General features: G+C 43.2%; 3 protein-coding genes across 4 annotated transcripts in view; 2 read left to right on the top strand and 1 right to left on the bottom strand.

Moving 5' to 3' along the window:
• The window catches only part of LOC110974391 (rab-like protein 3), a 78,323-nt gene extending 77,334 nt beyond the window's left edge, over positions 1 to 989 (top strand). Inside the window, exon 11 of one of the 2 annotated variants that reach the window (XR_015427847.1) lies at positions 929 to 989. The gene's annotated coding sequence lies outside the window, so the exon portion shown is untranslated. Of the gene's footprint in view, positions 1 to 183; positions 229 to 928 lie in introns of those variants that run through there. The other variant, XR_015427846.1, reaches the window with a different exon arrangement.
• Positions 990 to 2,239: 1,250 nt separating this feature from the next.
• LOC110974657 (transmembrane protein 135-like) lies at positions 2,240 to 23,745 on the top strand. The gene is made up of 15 exons (XM_022226463.2): positions 2,240 to 2,383; positions 3,114 to 3,238; positions 4,468 to 4,557; positions 4,949 to 4,982; positions 5,205 to 5,270; positions 7,650 to 7,696; positions 14,165 to 14,206; positions 14,632 to 14,808; positions 15,127 to 15,193; positions 15,653 to 15,820; positions 16,241 to 16,304; positions 16,754 to 16,830; positions 17,717 to 17,815; positions 17,963 to 18,030; positions 21,074 to 23,745. Exons 1-15 carry the CDS (start codon positions 2,240 to 2,242, stop codon positions 21,225 to 21,227), a joined length of 1,422 nt encoding a protein of 473 aa, XP_022082155.1. The 3' UTR covers positions 21,228 to 23,745.
• LOC147796592 (snaclec GPIB-binding protein subunit beta-like) lies at positions 11,621 to 13,075 on the bottom strand. The gene is made up of 4 exons (XM_087146700.1): positions 12,937 to 13,075; positions 12,238 to 12,490; positions 12,045 to 12,141; positions 11,621 to 11,868 (listed from the first exon to the last, which is right to left on the bottom strand). The coding sequence occupies exons 2-4, from the start codon at positions 12,466 to 12,468 to the stop codon at positions 11,636 to 11,638; spliced, it is 561 nt and encodes a 186-aa protein (XP_087002826.1). The 5' UTR covers positions 12,469 to 12,490; positions 12,937 to 13,075; the 3' UTR covers positions 11,621 to 11,635.
• Positions 23,746 to 23,921: the final 176 nt, after the last annotated feature.

Genomic DNA, 23,921 nt, shown 5'->3' with positions numbered 1-23,921 from the left:
AATGTGTTACAGTCACATTGGGTTGTCAGAATGATCTTAATTGCCATGGGTTCGAGTACACGTGCGTTCAAGTTTTAGTCTGCTCGCGCGTTGCTTCGGTTTGCAGGAATTTAAAAGTTTACAGTTGTTTGGAGACAAAATTTACGCTTATCCCTTTTTCAATTTTTGTTTTTTCGTATACAGGCCGAAAAAAGGGAGAAAGATGTACAAAAAAACATGGCACTGCATGTGGTTTCAATTCTAATTTGGAATGTTAAGGAGGCGTTCCATACTACAGTGTAAATTTACACCGACAGAAGGTGAGCGCCATCGGTCGCTGACCTTGCCTATGAAAGGCCAAGTCACTGAAACCGGTTTACATTAATGAGGGCGCTGCTACCCAATGAAAAGTGGAATGGGCGGATTGACATATCCGTCTGTTCCTTGCTCCACGCCTATACACACCATGCCAGTGCACAGACGCGCATTGTTTATTCCTTCTACTGGCCCATAGCATTATTCCTATAAAATTAACGATTAGACGTGCCTGGTAATTTTCTAATAAAAGGACAGAATGAAAGATTTCTAAAGTTACATTCAGTGGTTCGGTGGGGGTCACTGGTCTCCAATTTTCAGGATAATAAGAAAGGCCCAAGGTCCTCCTTGCGCACGGGTTGCTAATATTTTATCGAACAACAAAATGGAACCAAAAGAACCTCACAGCTTGAAAATTTGGTGAATGTTCACCACGGACATTATGGAATTTAAGATCCCACTGAATAGAGACGACTCATAATTTTCACACATTCAGTACTGATAGTGCAGCGACAACAACCACATTCATGCAAGAAACACTTTACATTAAACAGTGACAAGTTTACCAACAACGTGACGACTAACAGTAACAAGTATTAACGGTTAGTTTCTACTTATCGTGCCTCTGTCACAGGTTGTCCAAGAGCGTCATCATCTAACCGGCAAAACGACGGGCTCCCTAACGCCAAAGCGGGAAATCTTCGTGGCCTACGAAGCTCTGAGCTGGCTTGGCATTTTGAAACTAATTTATTACTCGCTGATGTTCTTAGCAGCGATGTCAGTAGTCTGGGCAGTGATAAGGTTGAACAAGTACAGATAACTAGCAGTGGGTTCTCCGCGTGAAGGGATTAGGAGATCTAATGCAACCGCACGAGGTTCGGGCGCTGGCACAGCTGTCAAAATTAAGCAATGACCGTGACAATGCCTCCCCCCCCCCTCTGTAGCAATGTGATAATTAAAGCCAAATAAACTGAAGCTCCGGTGAAGGTTCAACTCAAACATATTAAACAACACGGTGCGCGAAAATTTCTTTTTAAAGGCACCGGCAAGTGAGGGCGGTATTTAACAAATCTAAGCCACATCCTAGTCAAGTTCAAGTACAAACTTGTATGAGAAAAAAGAACCGAGCCCACAAGAACTTTCTCTTGTGATGCTGCCGTCGACGTTTTTGCCACATAAGTGGATCACAAACTATGACGGCCGTCGTCACAAATGATTTCGTTTTAAAGTGTTTAAAAACTCTCAGCGAGCGAAACAAACTGAGCGAAACAAACTGAGCCAACTGTGATCCAACCTCTGAATGCTAAAATAAATCAAAATATACTCCGCCCCCCGCACACACTGATGATAAGGAGTATACATGAAGATGTTCATTTGAACCAAAAGAAAAGCTATTGTCTACCCAAGATAAACTTTACACGCGAAATCAAAAAGAGGCCAGTTTTTGTGAACGAAAAAAAAATTTACGCATGGATCATTGAGTTAGGACTAGAGACAATACAAATCGATCACGTCATGGTGGTGGTGTGACCAGATTCAAAGATCATGCTGTTTACGTAAAATTTCTGTCAACCCCGCTGTCCCGGTATAGTACAGTAGGCCTAGGCCGTTTTCCAATTCTCAATTCGTCTCCGTCTCAGGATGCGTCCCCGAAACCAATCCCCGATTGTGGGCCTGAAGCGTTTAAATCAAATTGGATTACTGTAAGTTCTTGCTCTCTTACATCTTATTTGATATTTTGTGGCACTATTAGACTAATTAGTGCGCTTACAGCTTCAAAGTCAGGTAGTAAAAAAACACAGTTGAAGCCTCCGACGGAGCCGAATTGAGTATTGGAAAAGGGCCCTAGTGTTCTTACACGTAGCATGTACGCGCTACAGTGCGTGTGCAATGCACATGTGTCGACGTTCGGGGGCAGGGTACCAGTCTAGTTGTAAAATACAAGATGGTGGCCCCTAGCAAGCTCTGGCAAGTTTGCTCTTGCTACGAGATGTGCCATTGTTGGAACCCTTCCTGTATTGGGGCATCTTGGGACATTGCGAAGGCCAGCTGGCGGTATTCTTTCCGAACGTATCTGATATTTTACACGGTGAGTCTGATGACAAAAATGTGTCTGGCAACTTGTTTGGTCGGCGTGCCTGATTAATAACGTTAGACGTGCGCTTCGCCCAGTTCACGAATTAATTCAGTGCTTCTTATAAGCCAGTACTAGGCCTTTGTTGTCAGTGTTCACAGGTATGGGAACAATTTCTGAATCATTAGTTATTAATTTTGCATGAACAGTCCGTAATTAGGGACATTGGCCTTATCGCTAATACCGCATGGCTGATTTTGCACAACTGAGGAAAGGCATTGTGGGAAGGGAAGCTAGTAAAAAACAGATTTCTCTCCTCCCTACCTTCTTGTTTTACTGCCCCTCTGGCATGTCTCGCCCTGCAATGAAAGCCACCCTGTAATGGGTTGCATGCATCACAATCCCAGTGACAAATTACAGCGCGGCTTTCATTTGAGGGCAAAAGGGACAGAAGAAGAAAAAGATAGGAGCCACGCTGTCATTGGTCAAGCTGTCACACTGTAGATTACGATGACATTTTAATTCAAGTGCCGCTGGTAGTCTTCCCTGGTTGAGTAAGCAAAGTTCTCTGCAAATTCTCATCATCTCTCTAAGCTCATCAAGTCTTTACAGTCGGAATAGCCGAAACTTTTCTGTAGCATGTTGCACATGTCTGTCTGTGATGTTTATAAAACTGTACTGTTTTAGAAGTATTCCTAACTCCCCAACCAAAATTAAGGTTCCCCTTTCTTCTTTCCCCTAAAAGGTTTCATCCCTCATCTTCCACAAGGGCATCCCCAGTCTACGGCATCTCTTAGTGGACGTTCTGCGCTCCTCCAACTTTTTGGCCTGCAACGCCATCGTGTTCATTTCTTCAATATGTGCCTTCAGGTATTAAAAAAGCAGCACCCAGTTTGAATAGCAAGCAACCGTAACCCTAAGTCTGTTACGTTTGTTTCAGGAAGCCTTAAAACAGTCCTCCATTCCTTATATTTATTAAGACCAACATCAAGGGTCAGGAAATTGTAATGGCATAACGTGTACCTTGTCACAATACCAAAGTTATTTTCACACAGAACATTACTTTTATTGCTATTTCATCGCGTGCCCAGCAAAAGGTCATAAGTGCACTTACGCCCTTTTGCTGGGACGCATGATCACAGCAGAAAAAATGTTCCCAGTAAAAGGGTGTAAGAAACACACTGTCTTTTTTAAGTAAAAACGGGTGAAATTTACTACTAATCAACACAGGCTGTGCAAAAACCAACCTTTGAACAACTTATTTAACGACTTGGGAACTTTTTAACTTTTTGCAAAGAAATCTTTATTTTTCATCTAAGTAAAACAGTTGCATACATACGTCCTTTTTGCCGGAAAAATTTTTTTGTTTCAGTGATTATGCTTCCCGGCAAAAGGTCATAAGCGCTTACGATCTACTTCCAGGCACTCGACGATTTGATGTTTGTCATTCTATGGACTTGATATACATGGCACCCTTTGGGCCAGCAAGAGGAGGGCAGGGCATTTTGAGTGCTCTGGTTCATGGGCACTTTTGATGAGGTTTGGGTAGAAATTAGGGGTCAAAAAGTGTGACAGTCCCTGTTTCATCTGACCTTTGTTATTTGACATTATTTTTACAATTAAGAACAATCGGTTACCAAGGAAGGTTTTTCTTGGGGCAAGTTTGAGTGACAACTATAGTCAACCATTGTTTGACTAACACAGCCCAAATGATTTGGACTGTCTGGTCGACCATTTGGTACCAGACCCTGGTGCATGGTCATTCCGCTGGTTATCAATAGCTGATTTCATTGATCATTATGGAAGGAACCAATCACAATAATTGTACGATATTTCAGTGACCATGTACACTGCGAGAATCGCAGCTGCCAGTGAAATGTAAGTAATGATGAGATATTAAAAGGATGGACCAACCAGGGTCGTTGAGTGTAACTGAATTGTGCAGGCACGTGGTTAAGCACTCGGCTACTGGTCAAAGTATCGTTGGCACCCAAACTTGACCCAGCTGCAGCAGCCTTGGGATCAGGGCCGTGCACCGGGCGGTGTGCTTGCTGGAAACACTAAATTCATGTTGTCACATCGTGCGTCTGTATCTCCAGACAGGTGCTCGGCCGTTTCTTCAGGTGGTTTGTTTGGGGGCCTGCTTGCGTAGCCTCGGCAGTGGCCATATCCATGGAGAAGAAAAGCAGGTGGGTTACTGAGATCCTTGGTTAGTTTCATTGGATCTTTTTGGAGATGTCAGAACAGATTGGATGCGCTTAATTGAGGAAAATATTGCGACAAATAAAAGGGTTTTTTGGGGGGGTATTGTTTTTGTTAGTAACTCGGAAGCCAGTCTGCTCTGCAGGCCCATGGAACCGTCTTTTAAATTCCCATCATTTTTTAATGTGGGGTTGGTAATTAGGTTCAATTAACCCTAACCCCCTAGAGTGCAAGTAAAATCATATTGAAATTGGAGGATTGAGAACTGGTAGGTTACACTCTTCTGTGGAGTTGTTCAACAGGGCAAGGCTTACAAATCGTATAGCTGTCAATAGTTCCGAACTTTGCTATTAGAATTTTGTTTTGTGTGTGTTTCAGGAGAGCTCCTTTGGCTTTGTACATGGTGACGCTGGTGAGTTGAAATAAAATATCCGACAGTTTTCTGTGCTTCTGAAACAAAGTGACCTGCTTTTATTCTCAATATCTTTTGGGAGGAATATATATTCAGTTTTGCCGAGAAGTTGTAGTCACTATGTTGGGTCATGGCGTAAATAGTACAAAAATCAGAGTTTTTCTCTGATGCTTTTTTTTCTTTTGTTACTTGTTATTCTGTTCTTTGTATTTGTTTGTTTAGGCAATTGAGCTTTTGATCAACATCTTCCTGTCCAGGGGCTGGGTCAAACCAATCAAATATGGTGAGGTAAGTTACCATGGCAACGGGATCACATCCAGTTCTCATAAGTAAGAGATTTCACAATGTTACAAATGAGAACTTTTACGGACAATGAAATGGACTTTCTTTTCAACCGGCAAAGAATTTATTCTGTCAGCAACCTTGTACCAGAATTGGTTGTCCTAGAATTAGTTTCATAGGCTAATTTGTGTTTTGTCAAGAAATCTAGTAAGCATCTATGCCTAAGATGAACGGAAAAGGTTACAAAATATTCACAGATTTAAAAATGTCCTATATTCATAATTTTGTCAAGAGAAAGTTGAGGAAAGTATAGTTCTTTTTCCACCAAATAATTACTACAATTTCTTGTTTGAAAATGTTTCATGTTTTGAAGCATAAAACAGCAGCAGGGTGCATTTCAGTCCAGGCTGCACATCAAGTGACAGCTTCCATGTCTCATAGCCACAGGCAACATGTCAGCCTAGCCCATCTGTCCTTCAAAGGAATCTGCCAAGCCCAATTACCTCTGTACCACTGGCCAATTTGTGTTCCATTTCATAATCCTTGGTGCAGTTACACTGCTTCAATAGGACTCAGTTTCAAAAAAAAAAGGCAGGGTGCGCATGTAGCAATTTTTGGGTGGCGGATGCCCTTGGCACAATGGACCTTCCGGTTGCAGACCAGTAAATAAGCAGCCATGGACAACAGTAATAAATATCCCCACTTCAAAAAATCAAGGAAAAATAGGTGGTTCCTGGGTGTTCAAGATACATGTCAAATTAAAGCTCGATTCCTCATTTTTAATTTTCCTTCCAGTTTTCAGTGGCTGAACCAATCACGTTGAAGATATTTCTCTCCAGAGATGATTGACCCTCAAAACAGTAATGAGGCACATTGCCATTTTGAAAAAAAATTATGCCATTGCGAAGTAGAGCAAAATTAAACTCTGTTTTATCCGATATTTTCAGAAACACAAGCTGGCAATTCTTCTGGTAGATTCCATCCTCCTGGTTCACAAACCATCTAGTTCATCTGCCATGAATGCTCTCATAGCAGAGAATTTGATAACAAAAAAATCATTATCCAATCCCCGCAGGCAATTCCGGGCCTACTTACGGGCCTGTGACCTTATTCCCAGGGAAGCCATTTATCTTGTTCCCTGTCACATTCAACATAATCTTTTAAATGCAGTGGTGCCAGACTATTTTGTATTCCAAACCTCACTTTCGCTTGTTTTATTTGGTTAAAACATTTTGATATGATTCATCACAAATCTGAATTTATCTAAACAAGAACTGGCAGGAATTTGTATGAACTTTTATTTCATCACCTCTGGGTTCCCAAAGTGAAAACTTTTACCTCATTTTCAGTTAAGATGGCCAACATATGAATGCAGTCTGTAGTTACATTTAGTTTGATTCAAATGATAGAAGTGCTCTTCCCGGTCTGAATTATGCTTTTTGTATGCATTGGGGGGTTTTTGCACCTGACGTTCTGATGCACAAGAGTGGTGTTACAAGACATTCCAGTGCTGCAAAACAAGGGCCTCAACAGACAAGGACACCTGTCCCCAGCTGACCAATCAAGATCTCTAATCTTTCCCTGGTTCCCACATCGGCCTTGCCTGGAGACACTATAATCTGGACAAGCCATGTTTGTTTGTCCCGGAGATGGCTCATTCCCTACATCCCCCACTGGGTTTTGCTCCAGAACGAAATGGCATCTGTCAAGACAGATCCCTGTTCCCTGTGCCACTTCAAGGGATGTTACAGTGTGTTAGTGTTTGACCTGATGGTTGTAGTTCATGACCCCACCCTTCCCTTCCGAGCCCCACCCCCCAAACACCTTAATCTACCCATGTACAATGTATTGGACTGAAGTCTTGTCACCCTAGTCAGTGTCACAACTTGCATTGATGTTGATCAAGAAATTTCGTATGTCAGTCTCACTGCCAAGGTTTAGCTGTTCATAGTGGTATATTGGTACTATATTCAGATAACAAAGATAATCAAGGGAGTAAGTAAACAAACAAACAATCAAACAAACAAACAAACAACCCCAACAGACTGACAAACAAGGAATTAAACAATGAGATACCTCATTATCCTTAAGGTTGTGATTTAATTGGTGTTACTACAATTACAATACTCCTAAGAGACATTTGTCTTGGATCAAGGTTTTGGCCATGGAGCTGATTGGACGTTTTCCAGATATCCTCCAGGCTAGTTTCTAACCTCTCTTTCCTGTTTGTTATGTTGAGGGAAAAACTCATCAACTTAGATGCTTTTTTTTTTACTTGCAGGCCAATTCCAACGCCCCTTTTTTTTAAACACTGGCTAAATCCTCATTTTGGCTTCTTGACTGCCCATATAATGGTGGGTTAATGTCCCTTACATTTTCCCTCAGGTCATACTGTTCAGTGTGTCTTCTGCCGTAGCACTCTTCCTCTTCAGGTAAGACTAAATTCTTTGTATATTAGGTCTAGTAATTAGCTGTAGACATGGTACAGATTTTATGAGAGTGCAAAGAACATATCCTATGCTTTGTTACGTCATGCTGTGAGCAGTTTCGCACTTGCAGTAAACTTCAATGAAATGACCGTTTTTGTGTGACGGTTAAGTTGGTGGAATACTCGAGTAAAAGATACGAGATAGAAATCAATTGAAAAAATGTATCTTCTCCTAGTCACATTTGTTTTTTCTTAGTTACATTTGCTGTTGCTCATCTCAGCTGAGCCTCGGAAGAATTTTGATCAAGCTTGATTCCTATGCCGCTGGAAATGCATAGAGCGCACATGGTCTTGCAGGTGTAGCAAAAAAGTGTGGAGGCGAGCTCAGTGTTGAAGGTGTCACATCCGAAGGCTCCGAGATCACCAGTCTCTACAAGAGGCTGAGAAGTGTTGTCTGCTCTGAAAAGGCAAATTAACAGCCGGCCAAAGCCCACTAATAGGATTAAGAATTATCCCCTGGCAGCCCACACTGGCAAATTGATTTCCGCTAGAGGCTGTTTCCCTTGATGGGGGGGGGGGGGAAGGGAAAGAGCAGTACCAGACATTTAAACAGCCCAGCAGAGAGAGAATATCGGTTTGCCCGAATCAAAAGATGCTAAATTAACTGTCCACTTGCGGTGGCGGCGTCAGCACGCACAATGGGCAGACCCCCAATCCACATATTGGAAAACGAATGGGATGCAGGATTAGACGGGGCCGGTGAATGCCGAGCGAGGCGGACAAACTCGATAAAATCAAGACGCATTAAAACGCCCCTGTAATTAGGTTTTTTCATTGTTTTGCCATCCGAAATTCATCCTGAAGGACAGTTGGTTGTCTCTTGGGAAAAAAAAAATTGGGAGTGCCATTCAGATGTGGAAATGTGTAGCAACAACATGTTTTGTCATGTACTTCCTTGATAATGTTTCACAGAGTGAGGCTGAAGTGGTGGAGTTTCCCTATATACTTGGTTAATCCTGTTTGGAGATAAACACAGGACTTGAGTGGTGCTCTTGACAGCACTTGAGCCAGATTATTAAGTACACGTATACAAATTCAACGCTTAGGGGAGAGAACTTAGAATTGGTTTCCCTTGCAGGATTATATTTTGGGTTGGAATGTATGAGGACGAAACTGGCGTCAGACATCACACACTTTCCAACCGTTCACCTTACTTCTTTGCACAAAAGTGGACGACACTGCAAATTACAGTACAACTGACCGTGATAAATGACATCAAAAACTGATCACATCCACGCAATTGTACAAGTTATTTCACCCTCTGGAATAACCTCATGTTGTAACAGCCAGAACCTGTCATTTCTATTTCGAAGGAGCCAGGAATCCTTCCCGTTTGCCTTCTCAAAAACTTCCCTTGTTCCCACATCACTGTACAAAACAGGCATATGGTCTTTTAGTGTCGCTCACCAAGTTTTAATACACCTGTAACTTAAGCCCCCCCTCCCCCATACCAGGACCAATTAAGTCTGTCTGCAACCTCTCCAGCAGTCCCCCCTGGGTTCAATTTACAGCCCTATTCTTATTCAAATGACCTTTTATTTCCCCCAGTGCCCTGGATGCATGATGAAAAGGTGGGAGAAGAAAAAAAAAAAGAAAAACTGGGGCAGTACCTCTAGGTGAAAATGTGGCCTTTTGTTAGGGGTGTTGCTTTCAGGGTGCGCCTGTCTGTGAGTGTGTAAAAATGATTGTTCGAAGCAAGAAGGGAACTATGTTGGGAAGTGTATTAAACAAAAAAAAAACCAATTGGGGGCTGCATGATTTCAGGCCAGAAATGTGAGTCATCACATACGTTTGTAAGTACCACCCTGGTAATTAATTTGGTGGTCTCTTGGCGTTGTTGATCTTTCTTTGTGCCCGGGCTTTGAGTCTGTCCTCTAAAACCCCTCCAAGGAGGTACGAAGGTTTGTAATTTTTTTGGAACCGCCACTTATCTGCCGCCCTTCAGGACTGCTTCGTGCTTATGCAGCGACGGTGCCCAAGATTGGATCTCTTTCACACACGGGACTGGTACTCCCCTCAATATTCCCCCAGGCCACACTCACCCCCTCAATATCAAGACCAGGTCCGAATGACTGGAGCGTCCGTACCAGTCCAAGTTTCAGCTGTATGCCCTGAGGAGGGGGGGAGGGTAAATAGGTTGAAATGGGTGCATTCTCTGGGGCGGGGAAGATATGGAGATACATGGGAGAAGAGATGAGGAGAAACAAAGACCCGACGGAGGGACAGAGGGGGATGTCAAGACAATGTGCAACGACCCAGTTGGTGAGCGTCTAATCCTGCCATGATTTGGCGGACGACAGTGTTATAATCCTGTCATATTGTCGTTGGAGGTGTGCGAGCATGGAATGTAACTCCAATTTCGATGCAACGAAAGATGCAAATCTCAAATTTCTTGTTCTTTTTTCCTTCAATCGTTGCCGCGGGACTTTATGTATTTGAGTGGGTCAGCTTTGCATGTCTTCAATGACTTTGTTCTTAAAACCAAATTACGAATATTTTCGAATTGCGTGTTCCAGAGAAGAAAAATGTCACGATTGCAGTTGCCAAAACTTTTAAGATATTTTTAATTAGTTTATACATGTAGGTGTCATTAAAACAAAAGTATTTGATTCCTTAACAACATGATTTTCAGTTCAAATAAAAAGCTGGTTGACATACATCTACATTACCAGCGTTGTTCCAATAATTTTTTTCTGCTGTTATTCTGACCATATCTATTTTTGTAGAAATAGCTACATACTCCTTCAAATTAGTTTGGAATCACAGGTAATTTAGGGACAGAATTCTGCCTGAACAGAATGCAACAATTTGATAGTCCTTTTTAACACCTCAAGTGTGTCTTCAACTTAATGTAAAAAACTCTCATGGTGGACAATTTGAGTAGTGCCCTCTGCTGGCCGGCAGAATAAAAGAATATTTGGCCATGTCTGAAATGAGCTTCCAGACCTACAGCTACTGTATTTCTATTGTTGGTGGGTCCCTGTGTATTTATAATGGCAGAGCTTCTTGACCTAGGTCCAGACATCATGTTTGCTGCCCTCTGTTGATGAGAAATCTGTGCTCTCCAGTAAACTTTTCTAAAAAGCCAAGTCTAAAATGGACAATGTTGTCTGTGGTTATGGATGCCTACCAAAATGCCCTAATTACAAAATCTGAAGTCATAGCCACAACTGTCCTGTTCAGAATGGACTAGTATTGTTAAAGAACGAATTGGGCATATTCTGTTTTCAATACTAGTATTAGATAAAAACTATCTTCCCTCGTTAGCTGGATTCATTTATTAGTTTAGCATATCTTGATTTACGTGTACATGTCCATAAGCTAAAATTGTGAAGAATGACGCCAAACTAAGAATTATGCCAAACTTTATGGATTGGGTGTACCGCCGTCTGCCCTAATCTACATCAAACAGTATACAGATTCCTAGTTTTGGTGCATCAGTTAGATAGGCATACAGGTGACTCGCTGAAGCATTGTAGAATCACTCTGTAAGTTCTTGAAAGCAAGAATCCGTTGCAGAGGTTCAGGAGAAACACAGCACACCATCAAGAGTTTGCCCCAGAAAGGCCACTTTTCAAGTTTACTGTCAACACGCTGCCATGATTAAGCGCACTTGGTACGTAATTCGGGGATACATTTATTTGCTTGATTGAGACTTTCCCTGCACCACACAAAAGCATCATTTTGACTACCCAACACCCATTCGCAGTAATTTTCAAATTTTCAACCGAGAGAAACAAATATTTTTTTTAAAAATTCACGTTTTCTGAGCACAGCACAGTTAGTGAATGAGACTTTGTCAACTATTTATCCCATAATGCACTGTGAAAGGGCCTCTCCATGACAACCTCTTGGTGGTACGCTGCATTGTGAATCACCCATATTACAAGGCGTGCATCTTACAGATAAAAAACTGCTTGGACGTACAGTGGGCTTGTCGCCACCTGGGCCAAGTGAACTGAGAGGCTACCTGCATGCTACAGTTGCCCGCCGGCCCTTGGTCAGTGTCAGCCTCCCAGTTCTCATAGGGTGCCCGTAGTCCCCGTAGCTTGTCCAGCCACGCCCACAGATCCCCAGACGTGGCTCTGTGGTTGCCCAACCAAATGCCCTGTTCCCCTGAAAAGTAACAGACACAAAAGTTAAAAGAAACTGACCAAACATGAAATGCATCATTAAGCTGTGATGAACAGTTATCAGATTTCTTTCACCCAAAATGAGGAAGTTGACATGGCTTTCTTTCATTCACATGGAAAGGAAATAAAGTTGGGCATCTATCACTCTGCCTGCCGCACCTTCAAATGGTCCTTGCATCTCCTTCCAGTAGGAACTAACAAAGTCTTCCTCCTCGGCCGAGCCGATGGAAACAAGATGAGCGGTCTCCTTCCTGGTCTCCATCTCTGTTTTCATCTCTGTCCTCGTCTGAGTTCCTTCCTCAACTCCAGATTCTTCTTCCATCTTTCCATCCATCTCCGTCCCTATCCTCACCCCAGTCCCCGCCCCCTCGCAGATGGTGTACCGCCGGCAGGTGGCCTCCGCCTCTCGCCAGGTCTTGGCCTGGCCGAAGAGACGGTAGCAGAAGCTACCGGCCTTGAGCTGGTACTGGGTCCAGACAGGAGGGCAGTAGTTGACAGCCGCGGCTTGGTCGACAGAGAACGTCACAACCAACACTGTTGCCACAAGAAGAGTCCCTCCAGAGAGGTGCATCGTTGGTTGCATCTGGGACTATAAATTGTCCTGTCTGATATACAGAAATAGAATTTAGAATATATGACAGTTGCCCTGTATGGTACTGGGCTATTTAGTTTCTTGAGGAAGCATGCTGCTGGTTTTGTCAGTGACAATTTTCAATCGGAGCCGGACAATCTTGTAAATTTCCAGCTGAGTGACAGAACAGTGGGTGAAGAGTAATCCATGGTGTCTCACACTTACGTAGTTGAAGACCAGACAGAGTGTTGTCAGGGAACAGTGTTACAGTCAACAAGAATATGTGCCCTATTCATGGGTTCTGTTGCCCCGTTTCAAAGCAGCATGGGTTGCGTGAATGATGTAGAAAAGTCCTTTCTCTGCCTCTAAGTTATTCCACGAGAGGATCAGTTTCAGCCGTAACTTGCGTGAAGACGAAAAGGAGACTTTTAAAAAAGCTTTCCAGAAAGCATTTCTATAATCAGCACATGTTATGCATACCTTCAATCCTGCCTCTGGAAACTGAAAGCTAGATGCCAGATAGAGTGTTCGTTCAGGCTGCCGAGCAAGTCGAGTTGTGCACCCTCCAACTGCAGCAGGGGACGGCAGTGAAGTTAAGAGCAGCCCGTCAAGAAAAACCACTTGACATTGTGGCTGGCTCAAGGAGCTTAAGCCAGGATATACGCCAGATGTGCTTGTGTTTGTGGTCCGCAGCCAATTTGGCAACACAGTGGGCCCAATCAAAGGCGTTTACCCGCAAAGAAACAGCCGGCCCATATATAGGTGTGTGTGTGGATCTCGTACGACATTTGTAGGTCAGGAAAGAATCGGTGGTCCACAGTGGCTGGCCATTGTCATCTTCTACGGCCGTCTTGGTGGAAACAGGCACTTATAGACAACCACTTTAAAGGTTCATTGTTCGGGACCAATTTCCTGCAAGCTGGTGAGCACATATTATTGCTAAACACAGATGTTTCGCTTAGCAAAAAACAGGTAACTGACTAAAATGTCTTTTGATGTGTGTAGCCTATAACCAGTGCCCATTTGCTCAATGCAAAAAAAATTTGCTAAGCAGATATTTCCGCTCACCAGCTCCTGGAAATTGGACCCTGAACTTCAAAATTCAACGAATGACCTTTGCAAATGAGTCCCCTTGTATCGACAGGGGTGGAATTTTTCAGAAGTCAAGGAGCACCGTGCAGATAGCTGGGGAATTGGATTAAGAAACATGTGGCGAAGAGAACAACTTGTTATTATCGCTCGCCAAGAGACAGTTTGGTCGCCCTCTTTGGAGGCACAGCATGGTTTGTTGGTTTGTGCCACCCTACTCCTAATTGTTCCCAGCATGCACCCCCACTGTGCCACGGCCGGAGCTGGGGAAATGCTGTGAAATAGTGCACTGAACCTGCCTGCCCGAAATGCCACCAGCTGGACCCTAAATGTAATCTTTGTACATAGTTCACTCATAGGTTCACTGTTGCCTTAACCATTGGCTGATAATGATCAATGGACTGGCAACCATTTGAATGGGGGCATGCATCAGTTTATAGCTCCTGTGATTTCATTGGTTGGCATCAATATTTGTAGGAACAGTTAAGTCCTTTGATTGGCCAATCCTCCAGAGTATTAAACAATAGGTACTGCAGACTGTGTATATGTGTTAATTCAACTTGACCCCATGTGAGGTTCTTCTAAATTCCTTGACTTGAATTTATTTTTCCTGTTGCAGATATGGCAACATGCTGAAGAGAGACTCACTCTCGGCACTGAAGTAAGTAAAGTGTTTTTTCCACCATTCCCGTCTTTTCTCAAGAATTGTATCGGTTAATTCCTGAGAAAAATTGAACTGTGCAAAATGTGTGGCAGGGAATCAATCAGTTGATCCTCAGTCATTCAAGCAGCTAAGCACGAAAGTCGGTCCTTTCTTCATTAATTTCATTTGCAAAACTGTTTGCAAGATGGATCGTTTTCTCCACAATTTTTCCCTCAGAACAGTCCCAAATCTTTTATAATCCAACCCATTGCCGTCACCAAATGGCAAGATTTTTGGTACTGGCAACAAAAGGTGGGCAATCAAGTTCTGAGGCTCTGCAGGCCTACATCTTTCAAAATCAGGCAAAAGTTGATGATGGCTTTTGGTAGTTTTTGTTGGACGTGGGCTCGTTTTTTACAGTCGCTGTATACGGTTGTCTTCAGGTTGCTGGTTGGAGTCCAGGAAATGCCAGCGGAGCTTCAACCAGACGAAGTCCGGCTGCAGGTCACCGGCAACGAGAAAGGTTCCCCGCGCGAGGTTTCGCCGACACTGCAGAGGCAGACATTCCTGTCAGCTCTCCGAGAGACACTCAACAGCAAGTGCCTACAACTTGTTAATTGGTAATCAGATTATTTTGATCCGCACCAACATACTGTTCCAAACACTTCAATAGTGCCCTGCTCTTTCTGACTGAAAACGAAAAGCTTCCCGGGCTAACTCTTCCAGGAACTCGGAGCTGTACATGTACTTGAGGAAAATTTTGTGAGGCTCAAGAGCCACACTGTCGCATTTGGCCGACTTGCCCAGTACGCCTACTTGTCCAGGATCACCATAAACTCAAGGGAGTTTCCCCATCGGCTGGACCCCACCTCTCATTTCCTCACCGTTGCAGAGGCACCTGTATGCTAACAATTATTACTCCTCGTGTTTGGCCACAGGCTCAAGTCTCTCCATAAACACCGACTATGCCAGCACCAGTCTAGCTGTATGTATTATGTCTTACAGGTAGGTCGTGTTTTCGGAATCTTATCGGCATTATCCAGTTGAGCTTAGTTGGTTTTGTGAGGTGGTATTCACTTGTGTGCCCGAATGAGGTCCAGAAGGAGATCATTTTGAGCCTCTTTTTCTATGGAGGAGCCTAGGCAGGTATCAGGAATTGACTCGAGAATGTACCCCCACCTCACCCTGCACCCAGTCCAACCTTCCCCCCCCCCACACACAAAATTGTAGTCAGGTCCCCTTCAGAACCATCACAAGATCTCACAAGAAAATCGTAAGACCGTCACAAGACCTCTGGCCTGAAATCGAAATCATCATCTATTCCAATGAAATTCAGTTCTCTGTCACTTGTGCCTGGCCTCGTGACGGTTTCAACTTCACCACAGCCTCGCCATCCCCGTAGGCTGTCAGAGTGCAAGGATTCAGGGTACCCTAAAACATGGAACTCTGTATTCCCTACTTCAGGCCAGTATTCGCAAGTTTGCCGTGGGCTACGCCGTACAGGCAGCCCTGAACCTCTTGAGAGCCCTGCCCAGGGTGACAACCAGGCCCGGGCTTCTCGTCCAGGCCCTGGTACGCCAAGACAACTTCGGCCTGGCACTCTTTCTCAGTCTCTTTGTGGGAATCTTCCGAGTAAGTCTGTCTTTCTCTTACTAAGAATTTTGGGCAGTTTCACAATGCAGTGCTGTCACCAAAGTACAAATCTTGATATATGTAACCGCAGGGTGGCGTGGGATGAAGTCAAACATCTGCACGTGGGCATTGCCTGATGATATTCGTGATAGCACAAGCCCCTAATGGCATCAAGGATTCAGTAGTGTTACATGTTTCAGGTGCAGGCAAATCATTAAGAATTTTCCCTTTGAATTTATTTAAAGTTGATTTGTATTCGCATGGCTTGCAGATACAATATTGTACACTGCAGAGATGTCGCGCCCAAAGTGTGGACAGTATTAGCAAAGTGGATCGTGTAGATAAAAAGTAACCTGGACAAAGCAAATGCATATGGGCACCTTGTGTGGTAAATTCCTTGCTTTTTTTGTGTCTTTCTAGAGCCTCAGCTGCCTTTTACGTTGGCTCCGAAACAAGGACAGCCCTCTGCATGCATTAATAGCTGGTGAGATCCTCTGCATCATATCAGAAATTGTTAATACTGATAATTTATTGATCATTTTTGACCTGCCCCAGGAAAAAGGTGATGTAAGTCACACAGTGCCCAGCCATAAAATAGCCCACTCAAAAGTTCAGAGGATGAAATTTCTCTTTGAATTTCAATTTTCATTTTTTTGTCAGAAATAACATCTTTGATCTCTCAAGTTTCATGTTTGATGAAACTAAAATGTTCACAAGAAATATGTTTGTCGCTAGTGTTCCAAGCCTTGTAAGTGTGTATAAGATTCAACTTTATTCCAAGCCTGTTTATTTCATTTTCAGTAAACCCCTCGAGTCAGTTTGGTTTCCTTCTCATTTTTCAGTTTTGCCCCAGCAAAACATGGCGATTGATAGTTTTAGCAACCATTCTTAGATTGGCCTCCTGACTAATCTGTACTTCCGGTACTTTTGTAGGCGGAGCGGCTGGTGTGTCTAGTATCTTCTATCGTAGCACAACCATATCACTGTATTTTGCTTCCAAGATCATTGAGGTCAGTGAAAATCTTGTCGCTTTGCTATCACAGTACTCTATGCGTCAGTCTGACACAACATTTCCAGACTCCAGTGACTTGTTTGCTCTTGAAGATCATTCCAGTTCCTCAACAACACAGCTTGAAAAAAAATTCAGTAAATGATGTGCCATCTGGGGCCAATTTCATAGAGCTGCTTAAGCACAAAATCCGCCTAAGCGTGAAAAACCCTTGCTTTATAACACAAAGGTTACCAGCTCAAACTCTATCTGATTGTCATGCTAACTAAAAGACGGCTAAATATGATTCCAAAACAATATGCATCACATGGAGTTTTGGCTGGTTACCTGATTGATCAAGCAAGGTTTTCTCGTGCGAGTTTTGGCTGGTTACCTGATTTATCAAGCAAGGTTTTCTCGTGCTTAAGCAAATTTTGTGCGTAAGCAGCTCTATGAAAATGGCCCCTGTACGTCAGCCAATCTGTGTTGGCATTGTTTGTGAGCAAATGCCCTGTGCTTGCCAGAAACTAAGCTCAAAGGATCGCAATAGCAAACTCCTAGACCGTTTCAGGCATGCAACTTTTCCTCGGATCAGCTTGACTTTCTTGTTTCTCACTTCACACTCATGCCATTGAAAACGGAAAAACCGCTGTAGAGTGTCTTGTAAAGATTAGAATGTCCTCCTTTTTTGTCCAAGTCCAAGTGCATGCCCGTCATTTGAACACATTTGAGATTCAGTTTCCCATGTAAGTAATGGTGACTGGGCTTTACTGATCATTGTACATAATGTTTTTTCGGGGGGGAGGGTGGGAGAAGGGTTTGGAGAGTAAGCATGAATGACATTCTTGTTAGTATTGGTTGCAGTGGTTTCGATTTGGAATTTGACTTTTTTTTTTCTTTTTTGGCAGAGCCTTCTAATCAAAGGCCAACAGCAGGGCGTCATTCCCGTCATTCCTCATGCCCAGTCCATCGTCTACGCACTGTCCACGGCAACCGTACTACATGCGGTAAGTCGGGAGCATTTCGCACTTGACTCTGCTATGCCTTAGCCATGGTCGTCGGCGAGAAAATCTAGCCGATGAAAGATTGGAGAGTCACTACATGGAGTGTTATTTCATTTTATTTGTTTGGTTTTTTTTTCTTGCACTTTGCAGGGAGCATATGAGCCACACAACATCCGACCAGCCTACTGGAAATTCCTGCTGGATCTAACGGGAGACAAGTAAGTAGACAGCAAACATCCTAACCACCCCTCCAAATCCCCCCAAAAGCCACAAATGGCCGTATCATAATAACAGTGACTACGGCTTCAAAAGTGGCTCTTCGCCCTGACTTCAAAGTGAGGTGCAAGTCGCCGGAGCTGCTTCTGAGTTGACAGGCCTTCAATATAATTGCAAGGATTCACATCATAAGGATCATGAAAGTTTGGTGCTTTGGTTCTTTCCATGGTATTTTCTGACAGATAAGAGCACTGACGCTGCTTTCCACCAAAAACACAGTTAATGAGCATTTTGCCATTCTTGCATATGACAATTAGTGCCAGTCAGAAAAGTTTCATTTGTGACAGGAAAAAGAACAAATTTCTCCCCGGAATGCCTCCAGGTGTAATGCCAGTCTGGGGTACCCATAATTGCCCTGAAAGTGGGACCGTCGCGTTACGTATTCCTCATATCACGGCATCAGAAATGTTTGGGCTGTGGCTGACAGAAGCATGTCAGCCCATGGATGGCATTAGCTTAGCCACTTCCCGTAGACTCATGTAATGCTAATACTTTTAGCTATACCCAACGCATGCGGACACAGCTGTTTTATAACTCCGATCAGGATTAGGGATTTCTTAACAAATAGTTGCCTCGTAGGTATTTACTAACACTTCAGCACTTCAACATCTCGTCACTTTCTGTTTTGACACAGTCATGAATGTAAACATATTGACCATACGCTGCCGGGTTTCATTTGAAGTTGCATGATGTATTCCCGGGGGAATTTCAAGATTTTCCATTTTCAAAATTCTTCACAAATTCAAAACTTCATTTACTGGATGTTTACACCCACATGAATGACTGTCTGGTGGCTACTCTAATCTGACAGACAATATCTATTGACACCCAAGTATTTCAGCCCGGCGTGCCGCCTTGTAAAAAGAGCCCAGATTGTGCAGTGTTACGTAATTTGCTTTTGTTCCCGAAATTGGCACAGTGCGCTACAGGCGTCTTTTCAAACATGGACCAAATTAACGTGCGTTGGTATTGTATTGCTCATCCCTGATGCACATTTGTCCCCAGTGGTAGTCCGCTCCCCCAACCCTCGAAAACAATGACGGATTTCCTACACTATTGACAACCACCACCCCTCCCCAACCCAGCCCTCAACCCTCCACCCACTGAGCAGCCAACCCTTCCCACACCCAACCACCACCCCTCCCCACACCCAATCACCACCCTTTCACACACCCACCCCAGCCCACATCCAGTGGCCAACTCTTCCCACACCCAACCACCACCCTTCCCCAGACCCACCCCTGCCCACATCCAGTGCCCACCCCTTCCCACACCCAACCACCACCCCTCTTCACACCCAATCACCACCCTTCCGCACACCCACCCCAGCCCACATCCAGTGGCCAACTCTTCCCACGCCCAACTGCCACCCCTCTCCACTCCAAGTCACCACCCCTCCTCACAACCAGCCACCACCCTCATATCCAGCAGTTACCCCTCACCCACGTAGCCTCTAACCTTTCCCACACCACAATCCCTCCCCCACACCCAACTGCTACCCTTCCTCACACCCAACCACCACCCCCATCGCATGACACCTGCCTCTCTGTCAGTTTCATCCATCCCAATCACAATGTCACCTGCATGGGGCATCACAGAATCATTTCAGAAATAAATCCCCTCCAGTCCTCACAGATGACTGATTAAAAATATCTATAAACCCAAACTCCATACACACAAAAAAAAGAACAATCATAACCACTTCCTTTCCAGATTTAGAGATCTATCCAACGGCTTACGTACCAATCACTCCACCAAGGCCTTCTAAAAATTGTAAGTAGTTCTTGGTAAAACCAAACAAATCATTCAATTTTTCAATCACTCATCAAGTTAGACCCGCCATCCTACCATTCACTGCATGACTAGACATTCACCATTTTTTTCTTTGCTGAGCAGTTTTTAAGCTGTTGGAGGGTACAAGAGATTAATGCATATTTTGGGGACTCAATAAAGATTATGTTCTTAAGCAAGACACTTTACAACAATTGTGTCCAGATCATCATTAGAATTAGAATTGTTAGCAAGCCGTTGCTGGCCACAGCACCCATGCATGTTTCCCACATGCTTCAGTGTGTGTTCAGTTTCTAGGTTTGAACCTTTTAGCACAGAGCACAAACATTGTGCACTTGAGGCTGAGAATGGCCACACAAAGGAGCCAAAACTTTAAGCGAAAAAATGCAGTGAAATATAGGCCTGGCTTTCCCAAAGCATGAAATACTGCCTAACAGTTACATGCTGAGCTTAAAAAATCAGGCGGCGGTGCGAAACTGGAAGTGATCCAAGCAATGACCTGACCTCAGGGAATCTGTTTTATGCCCAACAGATCATAAGTAGCCGTGCCTTCACAAAGTTCATGCCTGACCTCATCACATGTGTCTAAATAATTTGATCCTGGGTGAAATGTCTAACAATATGTTTAAGCCCAACAGGAAAAGAAAAGCAATAAAGGGGCTCCCAAATATTGTAATTGACTCTTATTTTACATCAGCATTATGTCGTATTCTTTTGCGAGAGTTTTGCTTGAGGGACCACGTTATTAATCCCAAAACATGCTCCTTCAAAAGGGGAGTATTTAAGTTCAATTTATGAGTTGCCAGTGTTCAGAAGAGGATATTATTCCTTCCTTAATCTGTCTCTCTTTTATCAGTTGCCTCAAGCAAGAAACAGTCATTATTAATCTTGAAACTATAGCAGTGTTGTAGTCGAGACCATCAAGAGACCTTTCACAAGACCAGACACAAGACCATGCTCAAGATCATTCATAAGACTCGTCACAAGAACAGGGTGAATAATGAGAAAGGAATGCTTTTGTTGCAGTTCATTTGAATAGCTTGCGACTTGAATTCAGACTTGAGGTCTTGTGCTGGTGTAAAGAGGTCTGGACCACAACATATAGGCGTCAGTTTTACTAAACACCCTTTGTTTTTGTTCAGATTTTTTTTGTTTTCTTATTTTGCTTTTTTTTTCCTTATCGCCTTTGCACAGTTTTGGCAAGATGAACCGTATGCTGATCGCCCACCTAGGCACGGACTCCACCAGGATCTACCCAGACTGGCCCACCTATCCAGACGTCTCCAAGCTCCGGCTCGTGGACAAGGATGGGATGTGCGTGGAATCCTTGCAACCCAAGAGACTTTGATGAGGTCGGTCGCCGACAGCAGGCATTGTTTGTTTTAATTGTGCTATCTCTCAGGAGTTTGTAGCAACCAAATTATGCATGCAGATCGTGTACCCTGTGATGCCACTGTGATTTTGATGCAAACAGTTGGGGTCTGTTTGTTCTGTATCCCTAGAAGTAACATTTGACCTTGAAGTTTTGACCTTTTACATACTATCATGTGACTCGTGTTTTTACAAAATTACAATGTGGGTGAGATAACACAGTATTGGCAGAAGAGAGGGTCAGATAACACAGTATTGGCAGAAGAAAGGGACCACTCTATCTTACATTGTATACACTTTTCAGAGAGAAATGAAAAATTGAAGCTTTTGATGTTGTGACTTAAAAAAAATTGCCTGTCTCAGTTCATCATCCATGGAACGATGACGCAAGATGTGAATGACAAACTATGATGTATATGTGGGGTTCCAAGACTTCCTCTCACAGTTAGAATGCATGTAACTCCAAGTGGATGAGATTGCTCTTGAGAAAACGGGGTCACAGGCCTTTGAACATGTGAAAATCACCTCTTCATAACATATCCCACAATGCATCTCTTCAGTTCATCCACTCCACTTGTTTGGAATGTTTCAGCATCCACGACCATTTGTATAATTATGCAATTGAGTTTTATACGCTGAAGGATTACAACTTCCACAAACCACGCTTTGCCAAACCTTTTTCTACTGTAACAATATTTACACTAAGGCATTTTCATAACAATTGTGTCCTAGTTCAGCCAATATGATGGAAATGGATCAGTTTTTTATTCAGATTTGAGTTACTGTTTTTTTTAATTCGCATAATTCCCAAGTCTCTGTTGTATATCCCCTGAGAGAAATTGAGCACATTTTCCAGTATTCTTTTGTATTCCTGCTCAATTGGTGTCCAGTAACACCATTTTAAATGGTACCACAGGGGATAAACTTGGCAGTAATTCTTTGATGTAGAGCGGTGTTTTTTTTCAGTGGAGAATTCTTAGTGCATTTGCTCCCCCTTTGTGGTGAGGTGGTGAACTTCACCACGAAGGGGGGAGCAATAATGCTAAATTTTCAGTCCATACTTGCCACTTTAGAGTTGAAAGAGGGGATCTAGTTACACAAGAAAAGTTTGGTTCAGAATCTGTGGAGTGGTGAGTTTAAGGAAATGGGGGGGGGAATGCTGCCTAAATGAAAACAAGAATTAAACTAGGGTCTGTTGTTTTCAACCATTTTGAAAGAGGGGAATTTACTGATCATCCCAGGGGCCTTTAACAGTATCGAAGCACCCCCCTCCCAAAGTGGTGACATGGAGTTGTTCTAAAGTAAAATAACATGAAATGTGTATACAACGAAATCAACTTCGTAAAAATATCCACCACAAAGATGTCTGATGTTGCATCTAAAATTGCCATAATTTGTAAATTTAATATATTTTAAAGATGAGACTATTCATTGACAGATCAATGCAAGTGATGCGTAATTGATTATGTACCTGTTTATATTTGGGGATGGGTGATGACAGTTTGGTATCTAATTTGCTGCATATTGTTTACATTGTTTTCGTAATTTGCTTACTTGGCGTTTTTAAAGAGTGGCATTTGCCAAGTACCTAGTAGAATAGTTACTGAGTACAGATGGAGTCCAAAGTGGTTCAGAAAAGAGGCTGATTGAGAACTCTGTGGCTGTCTTTGGTAGCAGGCCAGATCATGGAACGCCTAGGCCCTACGAAAAAAAAAGGGTGTCTATTAAAGATTTAAAGGTCTACAAAGAAACTAGTTCTCTCTTTGAGGTTTCGATTTTTGAAAAGCTTTAAAGTAGCTGCATAACTCTTCACTGCAGCTTAGCATCAGCGTGAAAGGTGAGGCTCCAGCACTTACAAGTGCTATGAAATTGGTGCTGGTGCATACGACTGAGTGGAGCCGTATGGAAGACTGGTGCCTAGAGCCTGTGGAAGGCTTTAGTCCGGCCCTGCTTAACAGTGGCTTAGTGTGTAAACTGTTTGATAGTGCTTGAAAGCCTGTAGTTGTGTCCTCATGCCAGGGCTGTGGCTAGAAAATAACATGCACCCAGTGACTGGCTGCTGTAGCCGTTTGCAGTGGACTTGTATGATAATACTAGCCCCAGCAATGAGACATTGCGGCTGTGGCTGCGGCTGCGGCTGCGGCTAGTGGATATTCATCTCAACCTGGCTTGTTGCAGAATATCGAAGTCATAGCCACAATGAAGATCAGACACGACCTGACTATGCTACCAACTGGCAACTTGGTAAAGATGGGACTGCTCAAGTGCCAAGTTGCAAATATATTTCTGTTTTGTTTTTTTCAGAATTTTTATCTTGGTCATGTTGGTGGTTTTTGTTTAATTTTTTGTATGGATTTCCAGGGATTACTGTTAAGCAACCAGTTTTACCAACTTGACAGTTAATTTGTGAAATATTGTATTTACAAGATTTTTAAAATGATTATATTTACATCGTAGGAAAGGATTGTGAAATAAAGGAAGTAATGCCAAGGGAATGTTTTGTTTTTTGGTGTCTGGAAAACGATGTGTTTAGTCTTGTTGCACTAGTTTTTTTATTGATCTTCAGCAAGATCCGACGGTAAATCAGAGCTTGGGCAGAAGATTTTAGACTGAACTGCCCATGTATTTTGGGTAACTTTTCATATTGTTTCTGTTTCTTTTTCCTGTTCAC

Source organism: Acanthaster planci, linkage group LG15 (genome assembly GCF_054643075.1).
Source record: "Acanthaster planci isolate LZ-2023a linkage group LG15, COTS_SCS, whole genome shotgun sequence".
Lineage (NCBI taxonomy): Eukaryota > Metazoa > Echinodermata > Asteroidea > Valvatida > Acanthasteridae > Acanthaster > Acanthaster planci.
The sequence above is the reverse complement of the archived record's forward strand: the minus strand, read 5'-3'. Positions and strand labels throughout refer to the sequence as shown.

Excerpts from the sequence above, each read along its gene's own strand:
- LOC110974657 (XM_022226463.2), top strand. The coding sequence starts at position 2,240 with ATGGTGGCCCCTAGCAAGCTCTGGCAAGTTTGCTCTTGCTACGAGATG. Across the intron at positions 7,697-14,164 it reads GTAGCACTCTTCCTCTTCAG|ATATGGCAACATGCTGAAGA; the intron begins GTAAGACTAAAT and ends TTCCTGTTGCAG. Across the intron at positions 14,207-14,631 it reads GACTCACTCTCGGCACTGAA|GTTGCTGGTTGGAGTCCAGG; the intron begins GTAAGTAAAGTG and ends GGTTGTCTTCAG.
- LOC147796592 (XM_087146700.1), bottom strand. The coding sequence starts at position 12,468 with ATGCAACCAACGATGCACCTCTCTGGAGGGACTCTTCTTGTGGCAACA. Across the intron at positions 12,142-12,237 it reads GCGAGGGGGCGGGGACTGGG|ACCAGGAAGGAGACCGCTCA; the intron begins GTGAGGATAGGG and ends ACAGAGATGGAG. Across the intron at positions 11,869-12,044 it reads GATGCAAGGACCATTTGAAG|GGGAACAGGGCATTTGGTTG; the intron begins GTGCGGCAGGCA and ends GTTACTTTTCAG.